The sequence below is a fragment of the Psammomys obesus genome, unplaced genomic scaffold, assembly GCF_907164565.1.
Source record: "Psammomys obesus unplaced genomic scaffold, mPsaObe1.curated_primary_1811, whole genome shotgun sequence".
NCBI classification, from domain to species: Eukaryota; Metazoa; Chordata; class Mammalia; order Rodentia; family Muridae; genus Psammomys; species Psammomys obesus.
The window spans coordinates 815840-839552 of NW_026596057.1; the positions used below are offsets into that span (position 1 = coordinate 815840).

At 40.1% G+C, this 23713-nt stretch overlaps 1 protein-coding gene across 3 annotated transcripts in view; it reads left to right on the forward strand.

Moving 5' to 3' along the window:
• Uap1 (UDP-N-acetylglucosamine pyrophosphorylase 1) overlaps positions 1-23713 on the forward strand; it is a 32053-nt gene that overhangs the window by 1723 nt on the left and 6617 nt on the right. Inside the window, exons 2-9 of one of the 3 annotated variants that reach the window (XM_055624555.1) lie at positions 5192-5514; positions 11099-11303; positions 12886-13061; positions 14888-15060; positions 20159-20352; positions 20830-20970; positions 21891-22079; positions 23239-23286. In XM_055624555.1, coding sequence (XP_055480530.1) covers positions 5192-5514; positions 11099-11303; positions 12886-13061; positions 14888-15060; positions 20159-20352; positions 20830-20970; positions 21891-22079; positions 23239-23286 — 1449 coding nt within the window. Of the gene's footprint in view, positions 1-5191; positions 5515-11098; positions 11304-12885; positions 13062-14887; positions 15061-20158; positions 20353-20829; positions 20971-21890; positions 22080-23235; positions 23287-23713 lie in introns of all 3 variants that reach the window. The other 2 variants (XM_055624554.1, XM_055624556.1) reach the window with 2 other exon arrangements.

The window sequence follows — 23713 nt, forward strand, 5'->3', positions numbered from 1 at the left end:
TTTCTTTCTTTCTTTCTTTCTTTCTTTCTTTCTTTCTTTCTTTCTTTCTTTCTCTCTTTCTTTCTCTCTTTCTTTCTCTCTTTCTCTCATTCTCTCTCTCTCTTCTCTCTCTCTCTCTTTCTCTTTCTCCTCTCTCTCTCACTGTCCTAGAACTCACTCTGACCAGGCTGGCAGAGAGAACAGTCAGCGCAGCTATGAAGGACTTTTAAAGGAACAGTTCTACTGAACATTTGTCATAGTATGTTTGCATGTACTTTTGGTAGAAGAGCCTCTTTGTTTTTGAATCTTGAGTAAATATGAAAAGGGCTGGGTTTTCTTATCTTCATGAGGAAATACATACATTGGGAAGTGAAATTACTTTTACAGGGTCAAATTACTTGTACAGGGAGGATGACTGGGGGCGGGACCAAGAACTAGGACCACTTCTTTGGTTACATATGTCCCACTGATGTTCTGACTACAACGTGTTCCCTCAAGTCAAAACAGGGCCAAACATGAGACACTGGGAAGCATTCCTTAGAAAATACTACAAATCTACTTTTCCTACTGTCATATTCTTTATTTAATTAGTTAAAAACAAACTGAGGATTTTGTACATGTGCCAACTATCTTATTAAATGCTTAAAAAAATAACTGATATAACTCGTAAAACTTTTGTATTTTTGGGACAGGGTTTCTCTGTGTAGCCTGGCATTGAACTCAGAGATCTATCTGCCTCTGCCTCCCAAGTGCTGGAATTAAAGGTGTGCCCCTCTACCAAGGGTGTTTACTTTTTACCTAATTACCACTACTGTCCCTGTCTTTTTGCCCATTTATGTTTCTCCATAGCCTTTTCTCCTGTCTTTTTACACATGTGTCTCCTATATTCAGTGAGTATGCATTTGTTTCTTCATTTTACTTCCCTGGCACTCAGATCGATGTCTGATGGGCATTAAGTGCACATTTAACTATTTGGTGAATGACTTAAATTTCGTGGTTACACACGAAAGTTAATTTTCCTTCTTAAATTCTCTGTTATCACATGTGCTCACGAAAAGGCAGTTTTTATGGGTAACCTGTTCGCATAGTAAGGAGGATGATTAAGGATCAATCACAACTGACTGTGGTTTCGTGTCACAACAGAGCAAACCATGTAGGGCCCATAGAGTATGCTGGAAATGAAGTTTTTCCTAATGAAGTCATTGCCCTTGTAATGTAGCAGGGCTCGTTGGTACATACTTGGTGAGTACTGCAAGTAGACCTGTGAGAGTTGACCGTAAAAACGTGTGTGTTCTACCAGCAACAGCCTATTCATCTTGTGTTTCCTATGGGTCTTGGTTCCATCAGGAAGCCATGCTGGTGATTACCCCTCCATGTTTGCTCACTGTGTTCTGTGATGTTCAGGTGATAAGGATTTGATTCTCAGAATCTGTCCTTTTATATCGAACTGTAGCAGCATTTCTCCTGCCACCCATGTCCTGATCTTCTCTGAATATATTACTCTGGGAGACATTTTTTCTTATTGCTCCCATTGAGTAGATTTTCTTTTCTTGTATCTTTGATAAAACTTTTTAGCTTTGTCCAACTTACGTAATAGCTCTGCCATGTTTGAAAGGTGATTTAGTGCTGTGGGGTTCAGATTCACATCTTTAACAGTATTTTATAGAGGCTTCTCGATGTCCTAGGCACTTTGAAAAGTGCTTTTCATCATAGTAAGTCATGAATACCTTTATTTTTAGAGGTCAGTGCTCCTTTTTATATTTGTTTCTATGCCTTTAAGACAGGGTCATGCTCTGTGGTGTAGACATAGTCTTACTCTAGCCTAAAGGATCCTCAGATTCTCTATCATGCCTCATCTTCACAAATGCTAAGATTGTGGCATTCACTGCTCCACCTGGCTAAGAACTGTCTTTGCTCCATTATGTAGACATGGAAAATTAGAGCATTGAAAGGTTCAATATCTAGATCAAAATCACAGACATGGACCGTGGTAGAGTTGAGGTAGGAACCTAGCTGGTCTGATTCTAAAGCTCAGTGATGGTTGTTACCAAATTTTACTGCCAATGAGAGGGAGACCTCTCATTGGGTTCTCTGTGTTCCCTCTACTTTTGTGAGGAGAGAGAAAGAGGACAGGCCTGGAGTCACACACAACTGAGTTTAAATTTCCATCTTTCTAGGTGCTAGTAATATAGCTTGAGGCAAATTATATAACTTCTCAGAGCCTCATTTTCTCATTGTCGTGAAGATTATTTAAGTTAGGCCTCAGCCTTGGATGAAAATTTTATTCTCATTTTATAGACACCAGTGTTTCATGCTTTGGTGTAGACAATAAAATTGGGCATGTCCATCTGTTCCCAAGCCTGACAGTTTTGTGACAGGCTTCTTGAGTGCCTCTAGGTATGCCTAGTACAAGAGGTGGCTCTGGGGTTGCAGCAAGATCTGTTTTCATGTTGTAAGACCACTTATGGATACAGAAAGTTCAGGCGGCCTGGGTCTCCTGGGTGTCTGTTGCCTTGCTACGGGAAGCAGTAGCAAGAAGGGAGCTTCTTTTGACTTTGTGTGTCTGGTGGTGCAGTGGGAGAGCCTGTGTGTACTTCCTTTGACTGCAAAAGCCATAGTACTGTTACGACCATTGTCTTGATGGACACAAGGTGTAGGCTCTCTCCACAGCTTGTAAACGGTGTTTGATGCTGAATGGTTGTGATGAAATTGCAGAAATTGTTGGTCATCTCATTTTATAGGTAAGGGACCTGAGGCCTGGGGCAGCTCTCTGATGCAGATGGATTGTTGAGTGCTCTGGACCACTTTTCACCATCCTGAGAGAAGCGGTTGCTTGTTTGGTACTCCTTCTTTTTAACCCCTGTATCTAAGCAGTTGGAATGCAATGATGTTTCTGAATAGTGAGCCTCAAATGTATCCCCTTCATTCTCACACCCCTACAGCTAGTCTGCTTTATACCCTTGATTTTTTCTTTTTTAGTTAGCATACAAAGTAATGGATGTCATCATGTCATTTTTAGACATGTAATATTATACAGAGTTCATATTTGTTTTCCTACTGCCTTCTTAGTCCCCTTTTCCCAAATAGTCTCCCTTCTGCTTTCATGACGTACATATGTATAAATCGGTGTTTATAGCTGAGTCTAGATTCTGCATACAGAGAAATAGATATTTGGTCTGTTCATTTCTCATTCTACTCTCTTTAGGAACCTTCTCTGCCCAGCTCCTCTTTTACTTTCGTGGCACATGTACATGTGTGTATGTGTGTGTGTGTTTCAAATCTAGAGTCTGAATATGAATGAAAAAAATGCAATATTTGTCTGCTTTTGACTTTCTTCACTAATGGTCTCCAGTTCTATCCATTTTCTGGAAAATGACATTTCATTCTCTATGACTGAATGAAATCCCATTGCTATAGATATATCTTCTTTGTTAGTTCATACATTGATGGGTGTCTAGGATGGTTCTATATCTTGGCTGTTATGAACAGCACTCAGCAAGAACTATGGGTTTGCAAGTAGGTATCCCTTTGTGCCATCTTAGATTCCCAGAAGTGGTTATAGCTAGATCCTATGGTAGTTTTTCCCCACCAAGACATGGTTTCTCTGTGTAACCTTGGCTGTCCTGGACTCACTTTGTACACCAGGCTGGCCTCGAACTCACAGAGATCTGCCTGCCTCTGCCTCCCCGAGTGTTGGGATTACAGGTGTATGCCACTGCTCCAGGCTATTCCTATGTAGTTCTACTTTTAGTTTTCGAGCAACCTCCATCCTGATTTCTACAATGGACACACTAGTTTATGTTTCTATTAGGATTATAAAAGGATTCCTCTTCTCACCCCACCCCCATGCATGTTTACTTAGCATTTGTTGTCATTTTTAAAAAGTTTTTAAAAAGTTTTTTTAAGATTTTTAAGTTTGTGTGTGTGTGGACGCTAGAGAACATCTTATGGAATTCATTTCTCTCTTTTCATCATGTGGGTCCTGGGGATAGATCTCAGCTCCTCAGACTTGGAGGCAAGTGCCTTTACCTGCTGCGCCATCTCACCCGTATTTGTTTGTTTGATGATAGCCATTCTAATTGGGTCCTCTTGGTTTTTCACACCCACAGTTGTGTTTTAGCTTTCTTTCCTTCTTCTAGCTGTCTCTTTACAGTGTATTCTGTACCACTGCTTCTTTCTCTTATCTTTGTAAGGCACATGATAACAGTGTCCCGTGTAGCCTTCTACTGTTGGCTTCCTATTTGCTCTACCATCCATTGCCTGGCTTTCATGGGCTAGCCCTGCCCTACACCATATCCTGTCACTGAGCGTAAGCCTTCACTTTCTGACTGCTTCCTATCTTCTTCTCCTGGGCTGTCAAGGTCACCTTGTTTCCTGTTCTTATCTAAGCAGTCTGTTTGACCCTGAAGGTACAGCTAGATTGTGAACTTTTCCCAGCCAGTACTTATCTCAGATCTTGCATCTGTCAGTACTAGGTAGGTGACAGGGTAAATATTTCTTTACTCTCTTACCTTTTACGGGTAAATAGTTCTTCACACCCTTATCTTTTAGCACTGTCAGTGTAAGGTTTTGCTTGGTGATCATAGAGTGCTCATGTGTGTGACTAATGTGGTCTTCTCCCTCATTGTTATATGAGCATCACTTTTTCCACCCAGGGTCCATGTTTTTAGTGAGTAGATAATGGATGTGATTTCCCTGTTTTCCTGTGAAAGTTGCTATTGAAATACACTTTTCATGGTTATAGGTGGTCCTGTACTCCCAAAAATTGCTGTACTCTGAACACAACAGTAGTTATTTTCATCATAAAAGGAGAACAGTAGAAATAGGAAGAGGTAGCTTAGTGTTGAATAGTACATCAGCAACAGATGTGAAGAGTGACAGTGGAGTGAATGAGATTGCCTGGGCTCATGTGTCACTGCACTGGCCAATGCTAGAATCTCCACTGAGTTTTTAAAAAATGTTATACATAGCTTATTGATGTACTGAGAAATGTGTCATTAGGCTATTTCATCACTATGCAAACATCATACATTTATATTCTAAGGTAGCTAGGATAAGGTGATATAATCTCATGGGACCACTGTCAAATAAGTGGTCTTGTTGACCAAAATGTCATTCTGCTATATATGACTTTTCAGTAAGGAAAATTCTCCTCAGGTTTGGAGTTGGACTTGTGCCTGTTTTTAATTCCTTTTCTCCTTTTGGTTCACAGACCTCACAACTCTGTTTTCACAAAGCTTCACGGCCAGAGCGCCATGAATGTTAACGAGCTCAAACTCAGGTTGTCCAGAGCCGGGCAGGAACACCTGCTGCAGTTCTGGAATGAGCTGGAAGAAGCCCAGCAGGCAGAACTGTATACGGAGCTCCAGGCCATGAACTTTGACGAGCTGAACGCATTTTTCCAGAAGACCATTGGAGGATTTGATCATTCCTCTCCCCAAGAAAAGGTGGATGCACGAATGGAGCCCGTGCCTCGAGAAGTTCTGGGCAGTGCTACCAGAGACCAAGACCAGCTCCAGGCCTGGGAGAGTGAAGGTACCGAGCACATGCTCATGTCTTACACGGTGTATGAGGAGAGATGCTGAAATTATTCAAGGGGCTGGACCATGTAGCTAACACTGGGCGCATCATAACCAGAAACGCGGTGACCCACTAGCAAATGACAAGTGGTCTTGCCAAGGTAGCTGCAGTGCCTGCCATTGCTGACCTATGTTCTGCTGGAATTATTGATGCCTGGTTTCAAAGTTCTTTTCATGCTGGTCTTTATTTGGCCTCAGTCTCTTCTTTGTCTTTAAACTCTATACTTTTGCTAGGTTTATTTTCCCTGAAATTTTACGAAACAAGTTAAATGTTCCAATTTAAGCTGCTTTCGTCTGAAACCTGTCTTAAACTGGCCCTATATTTCCAATTTTGTTTTCTTCTGTATTCCGTTCCGTTCCTACTGCTGTACATGTTTTATCGAGGCAAACAATTCACCCTGCCTAGGTATTCTGTTATGCATTTCCTCCTGTGTTTATGTTTCTCTTTAGCTTGGTCTGGCCTGTGCCTTTCCTTTGCTTAGAGGGTCACCTTGAAGGTCATGGAGCTGTGCTGGCTGAGGTTCTGCTGCTGTGGACCAACTTCTTTGTTTCGTTTTTGAGGTACTAGAGCTCGAACCCAGGGCCTTCTGTGTGCTAGGAAAGCACGCCTCCGTGGAGCCCCATCTCTAGGTCTCCGGTGCCTGATGGTTTGAGCTCACCGTGTAGGCCAGGAAGACTTTGAATTCTCAGCCCTTCTCTCTCAGTTTCCTTGGTATCCAGAGTTGTTACAGGCCTGATTCTTACACTTATTCTTCTTTAAAAATTTTCTGTTTTAAATTTTATATATGTGAGTGTTTTCCCTTCATGTGTGCCTGTACATCACATGTGTGCAGTGCAGAGAGGTCAGATCCCCTGAGACTGAAGCTGCAGGCAGTTGTGAGTTACTATATAGGTACTGGGAATTGAACTCAGGACCTCTACGAGCAAGTCAGTGCTCTAACCCACTGAGCCATCACTCCAGCCTCCTTATGCTTATTCTTTAAGATTCACCCTATTGGCAATTTTTAATGCTTTCTTCACTCTCTAGAGCTGGAATTAGTTGTTGATGCTTGCATTTGATTCCACCTTGAATAATAGCTGTTTGCGTTTGTCTGCATCATTATATCATAAACTTTTGAACAGCAGCCTGTGTCCTGATTGTCTGTGTATGCCAGACATCATTTAGAAGGAAAACTTGCAGCCCTACATGGGTCAGTATTGTGTGTTGAATTTACACAAAGATTTTGTGTTCAAAACATATACTATAATTTATTCTCATGTCTAGTACTAATTTATAGTTCTGAGAATGGCACAATAGCTCAACTGTAGCTTTTTGGTAGAGTTGAAAAGTTTTGTTTTTGTAATCTAATACTCCTCTGTAAATAAAAAGTTTGCTAAATATTGTACCCTCGGCCTTTGCGTATCTCTGATGAAATGCCAGACAGATCAATTTAAGGAAGCAATGCAAATTTTGGGCCAGAGTTTCAGAGAGTTCCCTGCATCCTGACCAGGAGGGCCTGCTGGAGCAGAGCCGTTCACATCGTGGTGGACCTGGAAGTAAAGAACAAAGAATGCCAGTGTTTCTCTGGCCCCTTCTCTTCCCCCCTTTATTCTGTTGGGCCTCCCCCTCCCCATAGGATGGTGTCATCCTCATGCACAGTGGGCCTTCTTTTCCTTTATTTAACCTTCTCTGGAAAGACCCTTCCAGATGTACCCAGAAACATGCCTCACTTTTCCCCTAGGTGATTCTAGATCTAGTGAGGTTGACAGTAAAGACACACCCTTCTTGTTAACTCTGCCTCATTTTCTTAACTGAATGAACAAATAAGACTAATCTACTTTATTACAGAAAGTAATATCAAAATATCAGAAATTTCTATAACTGTATCAGATCCATTTTTATTTTCATATATTATCTAGTTGTATGCATGTGAATAATGTCAGAGCTATCATTTTCTATTAGTGGCTATTTTTGTCTTTCACTTTTTGACATCTACTTCTCCATGGGAAAAAAAAAAAAAAGGAAGATAACTGGTGTCATTGATATTGTCTATAGCTCTGTCTCCATCTAGGCAGACAGATTTGTTGATTTTTAAATTGTGTTCCAAAGAACCCCCAGGTGTTCACTTGTAGGAAAGCTGGTTCACAGGGAAGAGGAAGCATATTATAACTTGGCAGATCTCTAACCTTTCACACCCATCACGGTAGTTCTACTTCCTTCTGCTTTGTGTAATTAATCATTTTATGAGTCTTTATTAAAAATATTCAAAAGTTAAAGAGCAGCTTGGGAAAGATTGGTTGTTCCTTTAGAGGATGCCTTTCAGATCTGATATGCTAATACATAGCTGACTATGACTAACCTAGCCTCTAACTGAGAGAGGCTAGCCTAGCTTCTTACTGAGAACTGGGCAGGGCTGCTAAGAATTGAGAGAACAACCTTCACATGAACCCTTGTGAATGAAGAGTTCTGGAGACTTTGGAATCACTAATCCTGCCATCCTGCTCTGGGATTCAAAAAGTACTCCTTCAAACCAATAGTCACATGGCTTCTTCCCTCCACATCCCAGCTTCCGTGTTTCTCCTTAGGGCTTGAGGAGGGTGGAGTCTTAGCCTTAACACTTGTGTAATGGCTGTAAGCAACAAGCAGGACTCCTTTGTTTCTAGTGGAGTCTTCTTTAACTTCTAATGGACTCTGTAGAGCTAATCTGCATTCATGGCATTTCATTTACTGTGTAAGCCACAGTTTAGAACCAAGTATGGACCAACTTCCTTTTGGCTCAGTATCAGAAAACAGTAGTTATTTGTGGTGTAACAGTAGGGTGGAGGGGATATTGTAAGTGACTTTCTATCTTCACGTGGCCAGATTTGCTGTGTGTTTGTGCATTCAGAGCAATAGAGCGTGTCTGCAGTTACCAATTGGAGGGAAGAGATGGGCGTGGGGAAGATTATAGCATTGTATTTTATGTGCTGTGAGGGATCTATAACTGCTTCAAGGACAATTTTGTTTTCTTCACGGTGGTGGAAAAAGTATTGTGTAGTAATTTCAGAATGTCTGCTATTAAATAACAGATTTCTGCCATCTCATAATCCAAAGAAATATAGCTACTAGTAATGTTTTATAGGCTATTGTTGTGTAGAACTTTATATGATTTATTATGAAATATTTCAAGTATATTATGAACAAATATTTTGAGACAAATATGGTATAGTGAACACCTACATATATATGCTTATTTGACTAAAAGTAACTTTTTTGCTTGTGTATCCTTCCTTTTGTTTTCTTTCTTCTTTGTTGCTTTATTATAAGGCAAGCCCCAAATATGGTGTTGTTTTTATCACCATAGTTGAATATATGATTTTAACTACGTATACAATGCCAAATATATCTCCCTAACCCACACTGATCACAAGGCTTTTTTGGTTTAATGCCCAGTGAAATTCACAGCAATGCGTTAGTTTATAAAATGAGTTCAGATAGAGATGTTCTTGATTAGTCTACTTTTTGTCCTTAACATTTTGGAAACAGTTTCAGTTGTAACATGTGATTAAAATTCAAAGACTTAAGGTGGGCATGGTGGTACATGCCTACAGTTCCAAATGCATGGATGTGGAGGCCGGAGTATCAAGTCCATGGTTGGCTGCAGGGAGAGTTTGAGGCTAGCATGAGCAACGTGAGACCTTTGTCTCCAAAAGACAAGGCAATGCAAACATTTTGTGCTTCGGTATTTCTTCTGACTGGCTTTCTTGGATAGCTTTCCTTTATTTCTCCCAGTTGAATCACCTATTGATGCCACATGACTTGTCCTGTGTGTCCACCACTTAAACAAGTTCTGTTTTGCTCTGTTTCAGAAGCACCAGTGAGCCCTTCCTTGTTTTAGGCACCTGTTCAAGTTAAAGCACAGGGGAGGAACTAGTCTAACCAGGAAGTTATCCAGGAAGTAGTTGACTTTTCACAGGCCACTGTAAACCAGTCTGTTTCTTGTAATGTTATCAAGGAAGAGTGCTCAGATCCTTCTGGGCTCACAGTTCCCGGATCTTCAAACAGAGATGTTCTCTAGACCTGGAACTGTCTCACTCTGGCTTATTATTATTATTATTATTATTTTTCTTTGTTAAAATCCTTCCTGTAAGAAAGTTTTAACTCTTGGGTCCTGTTATGAAGAAGTGAAAAGGAGAATAAAGGGATATGATTTTTCAGACATTTCATATTTCTAAAGAATCTTGAGAACACATACACACGTGAGCATCTGTATATATTCATACATACATACATGTATATATCTTATAAACTTTTGAAATCAAGTTTTGTTGTGAAGACTAAGCTTCTGCCTCCATGTGCTGGGATTACAAGTGTGCAGCACCTTGCCCAGCCTGCTTTCGGATACACAAAGTTCATACTTTTCTACTGCTACGTGGCAAGTACCTTTATGGTTAGTTAGCTTTTTTCAGTGCTGCCTATATGAAATACAGACTGTTGCCACATAGATCATGTCCTTTTGCTTTATACCTAGAAAAAGGCCCGAATTTTATTTGCCTACTTAACTTGCAGTGCTATGTCATTTGTCATTATAAGACCAGTCGTAATTTCAGTGCTACATGCAGGCGGTGAAGATTGCTGTGGCCGTAAAGCGGAAGTCGCTGATCCCGTCAGCACTGTACCCACCATCGGATTCTGAACAACTACATGAACTGCATTTGATTTTGATTGTCCTGGGCTCGACTCTCCAAAGACTGCTTTTTCCTTTTTCTCTGCCTTGTCATAAGCTAGATTCAAGAGCATAAAGAATATAAAGAAACTCTTTGTGCGTGTATATTTTATGTGTGTGTGGTGTATGCACGTAAGCATGTGAATCCATGCATACACACAAGGAGGTCAGGACATCCAGGTATCTCCTGGATGCTCCAGCGTCTATTTCTGACGCTCAGCTTTTCGGCTAGGCTGGTTGTCCAGTGAGCTCTTGGCGTCCACCTGTCTCCTTTCTCCAGAGCTGGGGCTACAGGCATGCAGTCTTGCCCGGCCTTTAATGTGCATGTCAGGGATTTGAATTCAGGCCCCCTGCATACAGAGCAAGTTCTCTACCACGGAGTCATCTTCTCTGCAGTCCAAGGAAAACCTTTCAAATCACAATATATATGGATTATATTATAACTCATTATAATAGTGGTTGTTAAAGAGTAATTCTTTTGAAGTAAAAAAAGATCTATTTTAAATTATTTTTATGTGACCATGTGCATGCCTGAGTGCATGGGTGTGTGTGTGTGTGTGTGTGTGTGTGTGTGTGTGTGTGTGTTTGCAAGTGCTTACGGGGGCCAGAAGCATTGGAACCCCTTTGGAGTTGGAGTTGGTATTACAGGGCAGTTGTAAGCTATGTTGGTAACTGAACTTGGTTCCTCTGAAAGAGCAGCTGTTAACAGCTGAGTCGATGTTCCAGCCCTAGAAAAACATTTAAAATGTTCATTGAAGTCTCCCACTAGTTTTTGGGTGTTTGAGTGGGTTGCCTAAGCCTAATTCTGTGTGTTGAATTATGGAGGTTTTGTGATACAAGTATTTTCTTTTCCAGGACTTGCCCACATTTCTCAGAACAAAGTGGCAGTTCTTCTTCTAGCTGGTGGGCAGGGGACAAGACTTGGAGTCGCATATCCCAAGGGCATGTATGATGTTGGCTTGCCATCCCACAAGACACTTTTTCAGATTCAAGCAGAACGTATTCTGAAGCTGCAGCAGTTAGCTGAAAAGCAGTATGGCAACAAATGCATCATCCCATGGTAAGTCAGGTCTCATGTTGAAGTGTCTGCTCTATAATAGTCAAATGTATATAAATTTACTGACAAAAAGACAAACTTCCTGTTCCCAGTGATCTTTTGTGGAAGTGTAATTCTGTGTATGTTGAAAGTGATATACGTTATAGCTATCTCTCTGACCTCAGTGCCTTTCCTGGGCATATATTCTCACTTTAACCTTTACAACCCTAGCTGAGCACTGTAGGAATACCTTTCAATACCCAGTAAACCCCCAGTTCAGAGACCTCTCCTGACTGACAGCTTGTCTGGAGTAGGCTTTCTGACTGGAAACCAGTTTTCTCCTGAAATCTGAAGGTGTTGCTTTATTGTTTCCAGAGTCGCTGCCAGGTGTCCCACCTTTTTTATTTGTATAAAACAAAGAATTGTGGCTCCACCCATTACAAATATCAAAATGCCTAGAATGATCTGTTTAGTGGTAGACATACTTACTGTGGTAGGAAATCATGCAATTTTCTTCATCAGTTTAAGTCTTTTTCTTGTTTGATGTATGGGATGGATGTTTTGCCTGCTTGTATGTCTGCACCGCATGCCTGAAGTACCTGCAGAGGCCAGAAGAGGACCTCAGATCCTCTAGAAATGGAGGATTTTTTACAGGTTTTTCACTACCAAGTGGGAACCAAACCTGAATGCTCTGTAAACACAAGTGCTTGTACCTGTGAGCCACCTCTCCAGCCCTGTTTTTCATCAGCTCATTCGTTTAATGATTATTAGTTGAGTTACTGTTTCTAAGTGGTAAGTATTAATCACTAACCAAAACAAAAATCCCAGCTTTTATGTAGCTTTTAATTGTAGTTTTAGATCGGATTTTTTTTTCCTCCTTTGCCATTCTATAGTGAATTCAATTTTTTAAAAATAAAAGGTTCGTTTTACTTTTTTTTGTGTGTAAGTGTTTTATGTCTGAGCACGCTTATGTGTACTTGATGCCCAGGGAGACCAGGAGAGCTGCTGGACTCCTAGGACTGGAGTAGAGACAGTTGTGAGTTACCATGTGGATGCTGGGAATCCAACCCTCTACTCTGGAAGAGCAGACAGTGGTCTTAACAGCTGAGCCATCTCTCAAGATCCTGAATTAAAGTTTTGTGGCAACAGAAAATGTTGCCACAAACAGAATGTATAATTTTACTTCTGTGCTTGTAACTGGATGGTGAGCAGAGAGTCTGGAGTCTATTTCAAATTTTAATAAGAATGACAAGAGAATATTAGCCTGCATTGCTATTATCCTTTTTTCCTCTATTTAGAATAAAAGGTTTAATTTTAGCATGTACTTTCATAGAGTTCTAAGTGCTTATTTATGCCTCTAGATAGAGGTTCTCTGCTTCTGGAAATAGGTTTGATATTGTTAGAGGCTGATTTTGTGCATAAGGATTGATAAAATTGCTGGAAGAAATAGAACTGCCAATTAGTGTGTCTGAGCCAGAGAAAAGATGAAGTGAGTCAAATAAGTAATTGCTCTCACAGAGGCTCTGTAGCTTGGGAAATAGAGTGCACTTTCTTTGCTCTAATTCTTCCAATATCGTTGCTTAGAGAATGGACTTCCTTTTGTCAGGTATATAATGACCAGTGGTAGAACAATGGAATCAACGAAGGAGTTCTTCACAAGGCACAAATACTTTGGCTTAAAAAAGGAGAACGTGGTCTTCTTTCAGCAGGGAATGCTGCCCGCTATGAGTTTTGATGGGAAAATTATCTTGGAAGAGAAAAACAAAGTCTCTATGGCTCCAGGTTTGTAATCATCCTCATTTGATGGTGACTTATTTGATAGTAATCGAGAAAATCATTAACTTTTGATTTTTTTTCTTTCTTTTTTTTTTTTTTTTAATGTGGTGACTTGGATGTTAAAAATATCAGGGCTTTTTTTTTTTTTTTTTTTTTTTCCTTCAAATGCTTTTCTTCAAATTGACAGTGATTTAAAAAGTTGAAAATGTTCGTTGGTGAAATGGATGGATCCATTTACACTTCTTGTGGATGTCTGCCTTAGAGAGAGCTATCTGGATGTTCATTCTCTTCCCTTACTATTTTAAACATACAATGCCCTCGGCACACTATTTACTTAGTGAAAAGCTGGAAAACACCACTATCCAGTACATAGGGGGCTTGGCTGATGGTGTAAGTCAGTGCCGGATTGCTTGCCTGGTATGCTCAAGCCTCTGGGTTCACATGCCAGCTCTAAAGAACAACAAAACAACAGAATGTGAGAGGCTAAATGATAGTTTACAAGTGGCTTTAAAGTTCTTAATCGTATAGAGGCAGTTGCTTGGAGACATGAACTGGCAAAGAGAACTCTTCATACATTAAGAAAGTCCAATGCAGAACTGTATTCGTTGTGAGTGAGGATGCTGAGTTGTATGTTTGTAGTTAGTATATGCACGTTGCAGTTTGCTGGTGGCATGTATTGGAACTGGACAGTGTAGTGCTTGTGTGAGCACGCGCACTGTCCAGGAGAGCGAGCTCAACTGTGAAGCCTGTATCCGTGTGAGTATGTACTTGGAGGAAGGACTGACAAGAATAAACTGCGCCATGTGTGGGCCTGCAAGTCATCTGGATTCCTGTTTGTAAAAGAATGTTATAGTACCTTTGGTTGTTTGTTTGGAGGCAAGGGCTCATGTAACCAGGCTGGTCTGCAACTCATTATGTAGCTGAAGGGACCTTGAACTCCTGATCCTCCTCCTCTACTTCCTAAGTGCTGGGCTTACAGGTATGTTCCACCACACTCTGTTTAGAAGGTGCTGGAGATTAAACCCAGGGCTTCATGTATGCTAGCCATGTACGCTACCAGCTGAGCTGAATTCCCTTTACTACATTTCATCCTTTCTTCCTTTCTCCCTCTCTCCCCCTCTCTATTTCCTTCCTTCCTTCCTTCCTTCCTTCCTTCCTTCCTTCCTTCCTTCCTTCCTTCCTTTCTTCCTTCCTTCCTTCCTTCTTTCCTTCCTTCCTTTCTTGTTTTTATAGAAGAGTTTACTATTATTCTTAGCTCTGTTTTGGGAAGTTGTATAATTTTTCATTATTGTTTAATTAATGGTAAAATTGTTGGAAGAAATGTATTAAAACGGCAATGAAAATAAATGAAAAGCTTTTATGTTCACTTTAAATCTCAATAGGTTTTTATATGAGTCTGGCTTCATAACAAGTAAACTAGTATAAAATGCTTAAATATTTTTATTTTGAGATAAGTCTGTTTGGACTATAAAGACAGGGCTTATATGAATCATAAATATTAATGAAACTTAAAATGGTATGAAATAATCATTGCTTGATAGCTGTTATATTATACTCTATATTATAGGCTAAATTATTGTTTTGAGGTTTCTGGGATTTATATTAATGATGTTATTCTGTGCACCATTATGCTTAGGGGAAATTAAAGCTATGTGCTATATATTTTTGACACCTGAACTTTCGGTATTTCTTCAGTTTTTTTTTTTGTTTGTTTGTTTGTTTGTTTGTTTTTTTATTATGAAAGCCATCTGAGTCTATATATGTTAAACTGTGTTCTAGATGCCTTCACAGTGGGTCATGGTATGCTACTAGTGGGTTGTTTTATTTTCTAGATGGGAATGGTGGTCTCTACAGGGCTCTTGCAGCCCAAAAAATTGTGGAGGACATGGAGCAGAGAGGCGTCTGTAGTATTCATGTCTATTGCGTGGACAACATACTGGTGAGAGTGGCGGACCCGCGGTTCATCGGGTTCTGCATCCAGAAGGGAGCAGACTGTGGGGCAAAGGTAACGCCTTCTTGGCTGTGTTGAGGCTTTCAATGACCTTTCTCTGTAAGTTGTTTTTTTGTTTTTGTTTTTGTTTTGTTTTTAAGGTGAGTAATTTAGAATCATTCATCCCTCTAGAGTATCTGCACTATTCCATTTTTTTTTCTTCCACTTGACAACACTTGGTTCTAGAAGTAATGCAGGCTTATCACAAGTAAGACTTTAAAAAATGTGACGATGATTTGTAAATACTTGAGCCAGGGAATGATGGATATGCTATACCTGTGATGGACATTAATATCAGGTCATGCTTATTAAGCCTGTTGGTTCTCCTGCTGGAGCAGGTGGAGGAGAGGATGGATGATAGACATAGCAGGTGTGGACTGCAGTAAGGCCTTCAGCAAGGCATCTCATGACTTTGTGAATAAGATACAGGTGTGGAGATTATGAAACAGGACACCTGGAGGTAATGAATTACTGCTGGAATGACTAAACACACTGATTTTAGGATGTAAGGAGATAATGCTGTATAGAGTAACACGCTTTTTATTTTGTTTTGGAGACAGGGTTTCTCTGTGCGTAACCCTGGCTGTCCTGGAACTGGCCTGCCTCTTCCTGCCAAGTACTGGGATTAAACAGGCCCGACTAGTAACAGTCTTAAATAGTTGGATTTGTGTATGTGTTGGGATAGATGAGGCTAAGAATGAAATAGTCAGAAGAGACCTTAACAACATTTCAGAAAATTTAAAAATATTGATATAAACACTGATTTTCTGAAGGTTTTAAAAGCTTCTGCTCTCAACAAATAAAACATAATACAATCGTGTTAGATCCCATGGCGACTAATGAGGCGACATCTGGTGAAATCATTGCAAGATTTATAATAAACTGGGAAGATGGTAAAAAAAAAATAACACAGGTTCACTTAATATAATGTCCAACAGAGCCATCTGTTTTCGTTCAAATAATAGGAATCTTTTTATTCTTGTATATGGTTTACTAATAGAACGGTGTGTGTGTGTGTGTGTGTGTGTGTGTGTGTGTGTGTGTGTGTATGTGTGTGTGTATGTGCTCACGTGCATATATATATACATATATATGCTTTATTCACCCACTGACGGGTATCATCTAGGTTAATCCTATATCTTAGCTGTTGTGAGCAATGCAGCCATCACACAGGGACACAGGAATATCCCTGATATGCTGACTTTAGTTCTTTTGGATCTGTATTCAGTCATGGGTTAGCTGGGTCAATGATAAATACATTTTTGGTTTTTATAAGGAATTTCATATTGCTTTATATAGTTTCTGTGTAGAATTTATATTCCTACCAATAGTGCATAAGTGTTTCCTTTTCTAGAGCCCCGAGAGATAGCTTGGGGTTATGAGCACTTGCTGTTCTTCCAGAGGACTTTGCTTCAGTTCTCAGTGCCCACATAGCTGTTCATAACTGTCTGTGACTCTTCCTGGGGATCCCATGCCCTCTTTTGGCCTCTATGGGCAGTGCATACATACATGAAGGCAAAACATCCATAATCATAAGATAAAATAATTCTTATTGAGAAAAGTTGCCTTTTCTACATACCCTCACTGGCACTTTATTTTATTCATTCTAACTGGGGTGACCATAAAGTAATAATAAAGAAGTAGAAATGCTAATGACCCAAATTTGGTCATTCTATTACATATGTATATGTTTATTGAATTATACTTCATCATATAAAATGAAACAATAAACTGAAAAAATAGAGCATTTCAAATTGTAATAAGAATGAATGAGGAAACTAGCTACGTAAAACATATCTCTCCTTCAAAGCTCATGTCACGATCACTGCAAAATGGGCACATATTTAAATATAAATGTGAAACCAGAAAGGTGTTAAGATGTAGAATGTTTTTATGACTTTGATGTAAAAGTCGAAACCATGTGTGCTCTGACAAAACAAAGTGGACCATATATGAACTAGAAATGTCTATTAAATATGAGAGCTCAAGAAACACATCATAATTTTGGTTAGAGATTTTTTTATTATAAAAAATTTTCTCCACTTGATCTTAGCAAGTACACAACAAGGACATTTGTTCAACCATGTTCGTAGCAGCTTTATTCATAATAGCCAGAACCTAGAAACAACCCAGATGTCCCTCAACGGAGGAATGGATACAGAAATTGTGGTACATTTATACAATGGAATACTACTCAGTAATTAAAAACAAGGAAATCATGAAATTTGTAGGCAAATGGTGGGATCTAGAAAAGATCATCCTGAATGAGGTATCCCAGAAGCAGAAAGACACACATGGTATATACTCACTTATAAGTGGATACTAGACCTATAATAAAGGATAAACATGCTAAAATCTGTACACCTAAAGAAGCTAAGCAAGAAGGAGGACCCAGGGTAAGATGTTCAATCCTCACTCAGAAAGACAAATGGGATGAACATTAGAAGAAGGAGAAAATAGGAAACAGGACAGGAGCCTACCACAGAGGGCCTCTGAAAGACTCTACCCAGCAATGTATCAAAGCAGATGCTGAGACTCATAACCAAACTTTGGACAGAATGCAGGGAATCTTATGAAAGAAGGGGGAGATAGTAAGATCTGGAGAGGACAGGAGCTCCACAAGGAGAGCAACAGAACCAAAATATCTGGACACAAGGGTCTTTTCTGAGATTGATACTCTAACCAAAGACCATTCATGGATATAACCTAGAGCCCCTGCTTAGATGTAGCCCATGGCAGCTCAGTGTTCAAGTGGGTTTCCCTAGTAAAGGAAACAGGGACTGTCTCTGACATGAACTCAGTGGCTGGCTCTTTGACACTCCCCCCTCCCCGAGGGGGGAGCAGCCTTGCCAGGCCACAGAGGAGGACAATGCAGCCAGTCCTGATGAGACCTGATAAGGTAGGGTCAGATGAAAAGGGAGGAGGACCTCCCTTATCAGTGGACTTGGAGAGGGACATGGGAGGAGATGAGGGAGGGAGGGTGGGATTGGGAGGGAATGAAGGAGGGGGCTACAGCTAGGATACAAAGTGAATAAACTATAATTAATATAAAAAATAAAAATTTAATTAAAATTTTTTCTCACTACATTAGTCTAATGAGTCATATTCAGAAGCTGAAGCCCTAAATTTAGCAAAGTGAGATTAAAGTGTTAGGTCTAATAAGACTTTCTTTCTTGAGACAAGATGTTGCTGTTGGTTTAGGCTGGCTGACTTGGAACTCATGACAGTTCTCCTGCCTCAGCTTACTAAGAAGGGGCTGGAATTATAGGCGTGGGCCACTATATCCCACGCAAGACTCTTTGACTCTGAAGAGAATAATTGATTTAATTCATTTGCTTAAGGCATCTGCCTAATCTAATACTCGATGTTTCATGCCATCGATATTTTTGTTGTTGTTATTTCTTTTTCTTTGGTAGGGGGCGGGGTTCGAGACAGGTTTTCTCTGTATAGCCTTGGCTGTCCTGGACTCACTCTGTAGACCAGGCTGGGCTCGAACTCACAGAGATCTGCTCCTCTGCCTCTGCCTCCTGAGTGCTGGGATTAAATGTGTGTACCACCACCACCAGGTGCCATCTGTTTTAATAGCTACTGAATTGAAATGGAAATAGCATATTGAATTGTAATTAGCTAGGAAGCTCAAAAAACACCAAAGCAAAACAGTGCATTTCTGTCTTTGTTCCACTTGGTGTCACTCTTATTTTCGAAACAGAAACTTAATCTTTACTGCTCCAAGCTTCAGAGTCAATGTAAAGGCTGAGAGACCAGTGATGATTTGATCCGAGTCCATTTGATCCCAGATATTGGCACTCTTCATTCAGATACTTTCTAAGTCCCAGATTAAAGGTCACTAATTGTGTCTGCAGGGGCGGGGCTAGAATTCATGTTTCCCAGCACTTCCTCTCTCACTTCCTTTATACAAGCCCATCTGGAGAATTGTCCCGTGTGTGCCGGCAGCTCAGAAGCTGGACACCGGTGTGCCGACTAGTGAGTGCATGTTGTCACAGAGACATGAGTGTCAATTTCCCCATTACTGTGGCTGCAGCTGAGTTTCCTTCTGCAGACTCACTGCTTAGTCTTAGCCCTGGCATTTAAGATTATAATCATTCAGTGAATAGATAACTCATGTGGAACTAAGCTAAGACTAGATTGACATGTTTAAACATTTTACAAATGTTAGTTAACAAATATTTCTTTCCCCCTAGCTTTGTTTTTTGGGATTTGACTTAAGTTCACTTCTGTTTTCTAAGTGTTGGGATTTCAGATATATGCCACTTGGCTAGCCTTTTTCTTTTAATAAGGCAATTAAGGTATTAAAATATATTTGACATATTCTTTTTTTAAAATAATTTATTTGATTTTTTTTTTTTGTACATTAGTGTGAAGGTGTCAGATCTTTTGGAACTGGCATTATAGACAGTTGTGAGCTGCCATGTGGGTGCTGGGAATTGAACCCAGGTCCTTTGGAAGGGCAGACAGTGCTCTTAACCACTGAGCCATCTCTCTAGCCCTCATTTGACATATTCTTTTAAAATATTTTTTGTATTTAAAACATTACTTACATATTATTACCCTCTCACCCAAGTCCTTCCAGATCCTCTCCCTCACTCAAATTTAAGTTCTTTCTCAAAAATAAATAAATAGATAGATAGATAGATAGATAGATAGATAGATAGATAGATAAGAACCCAATACAAGAAAACCTCTTAAAATCTTAAAAAAAAAAAAAAAAAAACACAAGACCAGGTACGGTAGAGCATGCCTATAATCCCAATACTCAGGGAGGCAGATCTCTGTGAGTTTGAGACTAGCCTGGTCTACAGAGTGAGTTGAGGATAGTCAAGGCTACAGAGAGAAATCCTGTCTCAAAAAAACCAAAAACCCCAAATATATATATGGTTTAAAAAAATAAGAAGACAAGATAAAGTACTACTCCTCCCCCCTCAAAAAACCCCATCAAACTCTAAGCTAATAAAAGTATACAAAAATACTAAAGCCCTCTTTTGAACTTAAAGACAACATAAGTAAAATGTAAAAGTGGTCTTTCATATGGCATGTTTCCAAAAGAGCCTGTAATTAAATTTCTTCCTTTATTGTTGTCTTTTTTGATGGGCAGGTAGTGGAGAAAACGAACCCCACGGAACCAGTTGGAGTGGTTTGCCGGGTGGATGGGGTGTACCAGGTGGTAGAGTACAGTGAGATTTCTCTGGCGACGGCCCAAAAGCGAAGCTCGGATGGACGGCTGCTGTTCAACGCAGGGAACATTGCCAATCACTTCTTCACTGTACCGTTCCTGAAAGATGTTGTCAAGTATGAACAGAAGAGGGACCCAGATTTTATTTTGTTGTTAATTAGAAACTGAACCTTTTGGGGAACTATTTAAAACCCCAACTACCATTCTGCAGAACTCGTTTCCTCTCTTGAGGATCAATGTTCTCAGAGGGAAAACTCACATTTGTGACTGTTCTTCATGAGCTGGGTCAGATGCTGGATCTGGGCAGGAGTCTTTCCCTAGTGTGTGATCCTTCTGCTTCTAAGTGCTAGGACTGGGGTATGAGCTGCCACATCTAGATTTTTTTTTTTTTAATGTAGAAGTCATTATTTAAATTTTCTAGGAGGAATCAGCTATATGATATTTACACATGAACTGAAACCTAATAAATGCTTTTATCTCTGAAAACCTCACTGTTGCTTGTTGATACACTTGTGCCTGAGTATTCAGGTATTTTTTTTTTTCCTTTTTTAAATTGGAAAGTGACTATATCTTTTTCCTCCTTTATTTCTTAGTGTCTACGAACCTCAGTTGCAGCACCATGTGGCGCAAAAGAAGATTCCATATGTGGATTCCCAGGGGCACTTAATTAAGCCAGACAAGCCAAATGGAATAAAGATGGAGAAATTTGTCTTTGACATCTTCCAGTTTGCAAAGTATGCTTTGAATAGCACCAGTAAGATCAAATGTATGCCTTGAAATGCTGTTTTTTACTGTTAGCCAATAAGCTGTGCACAGGAATCACTTAGTGGTGTCTGTTTCAGCCAGACATCTTGATCAGGAGAGTCTAAATTCATTATCATTCTCTAGTCTAAAGCTACCACTCCAGGGGTGTGGGCTGATTTGCCTAAAAGGACAATTAAAAACAAAACAAAACTGTCACTATCTAGGTCTTTTTCAAAGTTGATAAAGTCGTTTATTTTTTACTGAGAGACTGAAGAGATTCATATAAATAGTTGACCAGTTTTGTTTAGTGTAACTGACCTATAAGTGCGTGTTGAACTCTTCAGACTGTGTAAAGGTCACACTGCATGTTGAGATACATGTTTCAGAATTTGGCCAATGTGAAAAACTCAGAGAACAAGTTAGTTGTATGACACTATTCTTGCACAACTGTGTGCCTTTCTTTCCTTTCCTTCTCCCTTTCCTTCTTTCCTTTCTTTCTCTTTCCTTTATTCTGTTTGTTGCTTTCAGACAGGGTCTCCTGTAGGCCAGGCTCTGTAGCTAGGATATGCTTGAATTCCTGATGTTTCTGCCTTGACTGTTTGGATTATGAGTGTGAGTCTGTCTGATTCCCACATGCTTTATTAATGCCCCTTTTATCTGCCCTCCTCAAAACATATTAATGTGATCTTTGTACATTCTTTTCTTTTTCATGTAAAATGAGTGTTGTGGCAAGGAGTTTACATTTTGCAATGGAGAAGAAAGTTCTGTTTCTCTTTGGGTTAATGATAAGCATTATTTGTGATTACTTGGAATTGCCTGAAGAAACCTTGTCACTGAATCCCAAAGTCTTAGGTCTGCTGTGTGGATAGTTTTATTTCCTATGAATGAAGTATCTGTGGCTCCATTCTAGGAAGTTTGTGGTGTATGAAGTATTACGGGAAGACGAGTTCTCCCCACTCAAGAATGCAGACAGTCAGAATGGGAAGGACAATCCGACCACTGCGAGGCATGCTTTGATGTCCCTGCATCATTGCTGGGTCCTCAATGCTGGGGGACACTTCATAGATGAAAATGGCTCTCGCCTCCCAGCCATCCCCCGGTAAGTTACTGTCTTGCTTTTGTATGTATGTACCACTTTGAACTTCTTCCTCTTCTGTCTGGTGTATCCCTAGATCTTGATTGATTGTTTTTAAAGTATCACTTTGTGAGTTGTTACTACTGTAAAGTGACCATAGCTTTGCCCATTATGAAGAGAATGCCCGTTTACTTCTCTTTAAGAGACAGCTCTTGAAGAGCTCTCAGTTGTCTTTTGTTTGTTTGTTTTTTGCTTTGAAATATCCTCATCGTACTAACAAAATAATTTCTATTAAATAATGATCAGGTGATGTTATTTTGGTGTTTAATCTCATTAAAGCCATTAAGAATGCACTGTACTCCAGGCAAGGTCCTTAAACACAGAAGGCTGTCTGCAACATGCTCTTACCATGGCCCTAGAGAAGGTGCCATGAAGGAAGTGAGTGCCAGGTACATTAACTGATTCTCGGACCTCAGGAATGTTTTGAGGATAAGAAAAAAAGGCACTGGGAGCTATTCAGATTTCAGATAAAGCACTTTTAACTAAACCTTTCTCTTACAATAAAACTTGCTCGCACCTAGAATGTCCCTTTCTAAAGCTTTTTTTTTTTAACACTATTTATTTAGGTTTTTTTTTGAGACAGGGTTTCTCTGTGTAGCCTTGGCTGTCCTGGACTCATTTTGTAGACTGGGCTGGCCTCAAACTCATAGATATCCGCCTGCCTCTGCCTCCAGAGTGCTGGGATTAAAGGTGTGCGCCACCACCACTTGGCTTAAGTTTTGTTCTTAAGAGGTAAAATTCTGGCTGCACGCACCCAAGGGCTAGAAAGCCTCAAACATTGGGCCACCGGGCAGTGTAGTGCACTGCCCCATTGACGAGTTCTACTGAAAGGAACAGTGCTGGCTTGTCTCTGAGTCCAGGCCACTTACAGCACGCTCTGCCTTATCAACAAGCTTGCTTGCTCTTCGACATGTCATATTATTCTCATGCCCATCTGTGACTATTGAGTTTGTTTGTTTTTTTTTTTTAATTTATTTTTTTTTTTGTTTTTACTGCTTATATAGTACCACCTTTATGATTTATCATAAGGACATACCATTTGATTAAGTATATTTTGCAGCTCCACTTCATTGTTGTTATTTGTTGCCATTCCCATTAATGTTTATTTATTCCTGAATAGCAGTGCTACAAATGGAAAGTCAGAGACCATCACAGCTGATGTCAATCACAAGTAAATATACCAGCCTGCCTGCAGTGCATGGTGATGGGGCTGTGCTTCTCTCCATACTAACTGGCGTCATAGTTTAGTGTTCTGCCTTCTGGGGTTCTGGAGGGAGGATGATTGAAGCTCTGGTGTGTGGGTGCACTGCTTTCCTGGTGGCAGGTTTCTATCTGGGTGATACTAACTCAGAATCTCGGTGCATGCAGGAAGCGGGGAGCATGCTTTCCTAAAGAATCTGAGCATTAGGTGTTTGAGCCCATGGTGAAATGTTTACAGATGCTGGGATCCAGGGAGAGTTACAGACTGGAAGAGCAAAGTTGGTTCCCAGGAGACTTTGTAGCATAAGCTTGTTAAAAATGGCATTCTGCAAATGTGTTTTATTGAATTGAACACACACACACACACACACACACACACACACACACACACACACACA